The 7946-nt window shown below is 39.8% G+C and overlaps 1 protein-coding gene across 1 annotated transcript in view; it reads right to left on the bottom strand.

Annotated features, from left to right (window-relative positions):
* Positions 1 to 7664, bottom strand: part of LOC306921921 (uncharacterized protein) — a 66303-nt gene extending 58639 nt beyond the window's left edge. The window contains exons 1-2 of the mRNA XM_079499237.1: positions 7585 to 7664; positions 7352 to 7462 (exon numbers count right to left, since the gene is read on the bottom strand). Of these exons, the coding sequence (XP_079355363.1) occupies positions 7352 to 7431 (80 nt within the window). The 5' untranslated portion in view covers positions 7432 to 7462; positions 7585 to 7664. The remainder of the gene's footprint in view (positions 1 to 7351; positions 7463 to 7584) is intronic.
* Between the last annotated feature and the right edge of the window lie 282 nt (positions 7665 to 7946).

The raw sequence follows: 7946 nt of genomic DNA on the forward strand, positions 1-7946 counted from the left end.
GATTGATGTTGGAAAATGTTGTTCTAATGTTTGTATGTTGTTGTATTCTGTGCTGACATAGGTCAAGGTAGATATAACAAGGTACTGAAATAGTACTGTTAAAGTTTGTTTTTATGGTCTAACCATTTTGTCATGCTTTGAGTGTTAACTTTTCATTTACAGGATGTAATCAATATAGGAATTTGATTTAGTCTAAACAGGATGTAACCAATATAGGAATTTGATTTAGTCTAAAATAGGATTTCAGTTAAAGAAGGACAGGTATTTGAATGTAATCAATATAGGAATTTGATTTAGTCTAAATAGGATTTCAGTTAAATAAGGAGTTTAATTTCTGTTTTAAATATGGTTCAGTTTCAGGTCTGTCCCACAAGAGATACAACAGAACAAGCTCCATGCTTGTTCGGTTCTAATTTGATACAATTTAGGTAGTTAAAAAGATGCTTCTGTGTCCAGGGGGGTCTATCACGTTGTACTATGGTTAAAATGATTAATTTTTAATTTTGGAAAAAGAAATATTTTTGGCAATTTATTTTTGGAAAAATTAATTAGGCAGGTTATGACGTATGATGCTGTTATGGTATTGCAACAGGCGTAAGAGCCTGTTGAGGGAGGATGTGATGGATATTTTATAGACATGGACACGTATATATCAATCAGTTGATATTTTAATAGACAGTTGACACACAGTGTCAGTTTGCACAGGACACAAGAGGAGCTCTGTAAGTTGAGACTTGGTGACTAGCACAGAGTAAAAACGGCTTAGAGCTATTTACAGCCAGTCTGTAAAAACAAAGCCTTTTGTTAAGAATGCGGCCAGGCACCCCAGGGGGTCTGGGTGCTGTTTCTAATCTTGCTTAGTGCGTGTGGCAGAGAGCTTCCTGCTCTCTGCTCCAGAATTGACATGAATCTACACTGTGTATTTGTGCTTAATCATTTAGACTGGTTAACAATATAGTTTGAACTATTTCATTACATGTGTTCGGCATACTTCATATATAGTATAGATATTGAATTAGTCTTATTTGGTATAAAACTTATAGAGTGACACATGAGCTGAATGCCATGGGTCCCTCCTCCTTCACCGGAAGATCCTGTGAGTTTCTAGGGAGGCGGGACTTAGGAGTTAGTAAATACTGTAGACGCTGTGAAACTAGCAGAGTCCACACTGATTAGCTATGATGTGACTTCATGTATTCCACGGGGCCTTCCGCCCGTGGAAAGCCTTGTACTGAGTTATTCTGTTCAATAAAACTGATCAGAATGTGACGACAACCTGCTTGACTTCCTTTCTTCCACCTCGACGACCATCACTGCTAAAGACACAATTTGGGTAACTTGGTGCTAAATATACATCAGATCCTCAAATAAAATTATGTACTGTGCACTCTGTGCAAATCGAAGAGCAAGTATTCCTGAATCGATTATATGACAAAGGTCTCAATTGTTCATAAATAATGTTTGTTATGAGCTGATCCAGCCGGCTCCATTCACTGCCATGTATTCATGGAACTTCCGGTGCGTGATTTGGCTCCCATGAAAGTGTCCATGAAAGTGCCCAGTCACGTGACCATGACCTTTCCTTCTCTAAGCTTCCTTGCATAGGGTGAAAACAACACAGCTGAGCTTACCATTGGAATTAGGGCATTAGGGAATGTAGGCCTACACATTGTTACACTTTGTTTTCATCATAGCGCAACATAATGGTGAAGTATTGTAGTGCAGGTAATTGCAACAACAACCGATGAAAAAATAATAATTTTAAACAATAATCATATTCTTTGAGACACACATCTGAGTTTTTGCGGGGTCAAACAAAGAATCACATGACGTTGATCCCCTTCCCCTATTCGCTCATACTAGGTCATGCATGTACTGTATATGTAGTCAGAAGAAGTACTCCAACCAAGTAAATCTTGGTTAATTTTACTTGCTGACGAGCTGTCAAATACCTTCAGCATGTTGTCTGACCATTACTTTTACGATTGATATTGTACAGCAGACATACTTGTGAGGCCAGTCGCAGTAGGTCTTCTAAACACACATGTTACAGGAGAAGGATCTCTGTGTGCAGATAGCTTTACACTGGGTGCACGCACGCACGCACGCACGCACGCACGCACGCACGCACGCACACACGCACGCACGCACGCACGTGTGGGTGGAAGAATGGTGTTGAGGAGGCATACCCTCCTCAACACCACTAGGGTACGATGCCTCTCAAATTATCGAAGCTTGTAGCAATTTAAGTTACAGGGTCACGGAAAGGTCATGCTAACTTTGATCTATCATCTAAGTCAAAGCTTGTGACTGATAACTTCTACTATATGGCTTGCATTCATCAGCTTTTTTTAGTGGAGGCAGGGGGTTCCGCTAAAAGATTCAGTGGCGGAACGCTGTTCTGTTAAAGGACCACTTCACCACTTTTCAACCTATCTTCATATAATAGGTCCTAACTAATAATCTTGAAAAAATGGCGCAATTGTTTTCCACTCGGTCTGTGTCTCATAGGAGGGCTGTGGGCAGTTCAGAAACCGTCTTGTATTCCCCATCATCGATGGGGAATACAAGCTAATAAAAACTGCAGGATTTCTAGTTCTGAAAAGTTGCAATGCGAAAATGGAAGCCATCGTTCTCACGATAATGGAAATCTAAACATTTTTGTAAAAAAATCTTGTTTCAAAAATAATCTGCCTAATGATGATGTCACTGGAAGACTTTCTGTGTTTGTTTTGAGTGGTGCAACCACTCCAAGGAACAGCAATGTCCGTATGTCTTCACCTATGTGACTATGAGTACCAGTAGGGGCAAAAGTGGCGCTGAAACAGAGAGAGATAGTGTTGCACTGTTGCCTGCTAATTAGAGAGAGAGAGAGAGAGAGAGAGAGAGGCAGGGGGAGAGGGGAGTTGCACCACTCAGTTCACACGGGTGTGATTTTAAATGAACGCCCTACTTGATCATACTACAGCGTCACACAAAAGCATCAAAAGTGGCAGATCTTTTTGAGCTTGTAGTTCTGCTACTTTTGCTGTGTTTCTTTTTTTTTTAATCTGTGAAAAGTAACAGTTTCGAGATGAAATGTTAAGTTAGGATGGGTTAAAGGTCAAATTTCACGCAGGCCTATATGTAAATGTACAGTGAGAAAATATACCACTAAAGGAGTGGTATATATTCTGTCTGTCTGTCTGTCTGTCTCAGAACAAATTCAAGCTGACCGGAGTCTTGAGTTAACCCAAGCCTACGGGAGCTTGGAATGTGACAGGTGATACGTCAGTTACACCCATTGGGGTCTCATGACTGCTGACTCCCAACACCACAGGGTGTATAGCCTGCAAATGGCTGCTCATCGTAAAACTGACATTTATTTGCAGCCGGCCGGGCCACGGGTGGGTTGGGTGATCGCACGCTCTCTTTTCCTTGGCTATAGAAAGAGAACACCCGCTGCCACAGGCATCACTTTTAGTCCATTTGTTTCTTTTGCCCACCGCTGAACTAGAAGTGTTGAGCTTCCAGTGGTAGCGGGCGGCAATAGTTATTTTTATTTATTTGGCCCGAAGACGTATGTGGTGGTGGTAACCCACACAGGGCTTGACTCACATCCCAGCTCTTAACCAGTGGTGTAAAGTAATTAAGTACATTTACTCAAGTGAGTACTACTTAAGCACAATTTTGAGGTATTTTTGTTACCTCATCTATACCATAGATGTATAGATGTTTATACTCCCCCCCCCCCCACACACACACACACACACTTGCAAAGCGACTTACGTACTCAGAAAAGCACTATATAAATCCTCACAATGCATCGCTTGTATATCTGCTATTTTCATACATCTTTATGCATTTCATAGAACATTTGAAAAAGACAAACTTGTGAAATGAGACATTCTGCATAATGAGTACTTTATATACTTTTGGTACTTTAAGCATACTGTTGTACTTCTATTCCAGATTTTTACTTTAGTACCGAATTTATATTGCCGTATTGATACTTTTACTTCAGTATCAAGATATATTAGATAATAAATACACACGATTAGTGTTAACATTGTGCTTCTGACACCATCTATCCTCTCGGCTAGTCCCTTCAGGGGCAATCTGCCTCAATCTAACCCTGTCCTCTTCTCTCACACCAACTAACTTCATGTCCTCTTTCACTATGTGCCCTCTTATCTGTCCTCTTTTACTATCGGTGTACTGCAGGCCCAAGTACAGTATTCAGGATTTCCAAAGAACACCTGTCATCTGCTTGTTAGAATATACAGTATTCCTGCCTACTTCTGTATCACACAACTCGCATAATAATTCCGGTCACGTAATGTGACTGGTGCGAATGTATATATATCCTCGAATAAACGATAGAACATGTGTGATACTGTGTCAGCGTCAGCGTCAGTGTCAGTGTCATCTAGTTCACACTTTCTCGCAGAATGGTAATTCGAGCAGAATGACCAGTCCCTCTGACTAGGGGGCAGTCAGTGTTCAGGATGCCAACAGATCACGCTTGATTCTAATGAGGCAATAAGACACAAGACGCTGTGGTTTTACCATGGTCTATTTTGGTTTATTGCTTTTTTATAAAATTGTTAGCAAATATGGAACCATTAAAATAACAATTTCAGTAAAAGAAACAACGTCTTTGTTTGTTTTGTCTTGTTTTAAAGTGATTTTTAAAATAAATGCTTCTCTAAAAATTCCAATACGGAAAACTATTTTGGAACAGGGTACGTGAAGACGTTGATGTTGTAATGTTGCTGCCCTTGCCAGACAGGGAGCGACACCTGCGTTCCTCACTCGGATCAGCGGGGTTGCAAAACTTCTCATCTCATCTCACGAGTAAACATCAGCCCGCCATCTACTCCGTCAAATTATTGCCCTGGGCTGCATTGCCATTGATCTTCATAATGAGTGTTAGTGATGTGAGAGTTTATAAAGCGCCCACTAATTAGGCTTGGTAAATGCAGACGCATTTGTGCAAATATGTACAGTGACACAAAATACCCCATAGAAATTGTTAACTAAAAATATGACGTGAGCCACATGATCGCATTACAGCGAGATCGAAAAGTGTCATAAATCTCTCTCTCTCTCTCTCTTTCAACAGGTCTGGTTTCAACGTCTTCGGTTCCATTCCAGACAGAGTGGTGTGTCCTCACGTCTCTCACTCCTGTCTCTTTAAACGTTCCAGTCTAAAGCTATTTGCACACAGTACTCCATATGTGTGATGAATACATCATATGATCTGCATAAAACCCAGGAGGACACTTAGAAATTAATTGTACAGCCCGGCCAAATTGGCCAATGCCAGAATTTTGAGTGTGATGTCGATCACAATTTTAGAGTCATATAGATCACTGATTAAAAAAAAACTGTTTCTGTTTGAGAAGATCTGCCCCGAATTGATTTCATTCAAACATTTAAGCGCTATTCAAAGAATTTAAAAAAATAGCAGATCCACAAGCTTGAGAGCTTGTACATTTGCTCATTTTTATGAAGAATAACATGCCCAAAAGATAGTGACAGAATTATTGCAAGTGGTTAAAAATTAGGACACAGCAGCATAACTGCCCATACCGATGGTGTCAAAAAAGTCAAATAATCACAGATTATATTGGTTGGGCTCTAATTCATTGTTCAGGTGGTTAGCTTTCAATTAAAGGGGCATGAAGTGGTTCTCAACCTTTTCTGAATCAATCAATCAATCAATCAATCAATCAATCAATCAATCAATCGTGTTCGAGCTTCGATCAATGGAACTGATCATGTATAGTAGTTTATGTCCAATGTTATTAGGCTTTTCTATTATTAATATTGAAAACATTTTAAAAGAGTGAAAATAACAGTCAGCTATTTTGACTACTTTAAAGAACTGGTGAAATTCTTTCACACTTTTAGACCATATCCGTGGTCATCATATGGGTCATCATATGGGCCATCATATGGGCATACCTAACAATGGATGCCAAAACAATGGGACATTTTAAATTTTTGTGTATTTTTATGTCAACAGTCCATAAAAATCTATGATTTCATTCACCTGTCTATTTCCCATTGATGCGCGTCCGTCCAAACACAACTGATTCTGATTACAGAACTACATCCAGACTGAGACAGTGGTTCTCGTTCTCGTTTTAAACTTAATCAGCACGCTAAAATATGTATGTGAAAACATTATAGGTTAGAAATAAGCCACGAGCTTTGCTGCCCGTCTCTCTGTGACTTTGTAAACAAACAAACACGGGTCGCGCATGTAGCGGATCTACGTCTTATACCCTGGAGGGATGTGATGTTCTGATTGGTTAAAAAACACACAGCTTTCCGTTTCAGAGTGAAACTATACAAAATAAAAAATGAGGGATAAGGACACCGCCTTATCCCTCATTTCTTATTTTGTATAGGCATTAGGCCCTCAGTCCCTATAATGCATATATTGGTGTCCCGATTTTCATTGTTTTAAATATTAATGGAGGCGCGCCTGAAGCCTGTCCTGGACGTAAAAATAAAACAGGTGATGATGATATAAATGTCGAGAATCACTGCCCTTTGATTTTGCAGTTTGTTTTCCAGTTCAGGTTTAGAAACTACAGAATGGCAAACACATGGCAGCCTAGTAAGCAACGTACAGCTTCAGCCACTTAATACAGTTGTTAGATTTATGTGTATTGTGTACCCAGAGCTATGGGTTTCAGTGTTAGATTCATAGATAGGCCTATACCAGGGCATGTCCGTGTGCAAGCATAGACAATAGTCAATAGGCGTGTCAATTAAAGCAATGTTACATTAACATGACGTCATAGACGGTTAACAAAAAGGTTACACGTTTACAAGAAGGAAAAGGTTCAAATGCCCATCCCAATTAACATGGCAAAGCAGTCGTTTTCAACCATTTTAATTTAAAAAAAATTATCTTTCTCTGGTCATTTTCCCACAGTTCTGCAAATGTTGATTATTTTTCATATAATAGCTAGGCCTATAGTATTTTGATTACTTTTGATACAGTATAGTCTTATTCTTTGAACATTTTTTTGCAGTGTTTAAAAAGGTCTTAAAAGTAATTGTCACTTTAGAAATGTGCAGATACCTTGTATACACTTGTACTGTAACTCTGACTATACTGCATGACTATACTGACTATACGGGTCACATTTTCTGAAACTTCTCAGCTTTTGTCTTCAATGTTTGTGTTTACACAAACACTCAAAGCTGGGCATATTAGGGGCTAGCGCCCCTCAAAAATGTCTAGTCGACTAACATGTCGTTATTTTTTATTTATTTCTTTTGTCGACAAAATCCACATACGGGTAACGGGTGTAAAGTGTAAACAGGGTCTTATGGAGACGTGGTTACTCACTGATGTGTGGGTGTGCTGCCGACTATGGTGCTACTGAGAAAGGTCTTCTGAGTCTGTCTCTTCCTGTTGCCTTTCTGCATGTCCAGGCTGCTAACAGCAGAGAGAGCAGCACTGCTCGCCAACACAGATTATATAGCAGGAGGATGTAAAAAAAAGTCTATAGGCCCATAGGTTGTATATAGTCAGAGAAGGTATGTGGAAATTAGGTCTTCATGCCTTGTAGACTTGCATACCTTGTCTCTCACACACACAAGATTCACACTGAAGGTTGCAGTTGAACTCTACAGCATTCAGCGTTCTTCAATTCTAAACAGTAAACTCCAAACTCCAAACTCTGAACCCTGAGCTCCAAAGTCCAAACTCAAAACTTTTAAATCTAAGCTCTAAAATAATTCTAAACTCTAAGCCATGAGCTGTCAAATGCTTCTTCCATGTGCTAATAGTCCAGTTCAAATGGGTGTACATGGTTTGCTGTTTGCCCCCCTCTCTCTCTCTCTCTCTCTTTCTCTCTCTCTCTCTCTCTCTCTCTCTCTCTCTCTCTCTCTCTCTCTCTCTCTCTCTCTCTCTCTCTCTCTCTCTCACACACACACTTCTC

Source organism: Electrona antarctica (genome assembly GCF_951216825.1).
Source record: "Electrona antarctica genome assembly, chromosome: 4".
In the NCBI taxonomy this organism is placed as follows: Eukaryota; Metazoa; Chordata; class Actinopteri; order Myctophiformes; family Myctophidae; genus Electrona; species Electrona antarctica.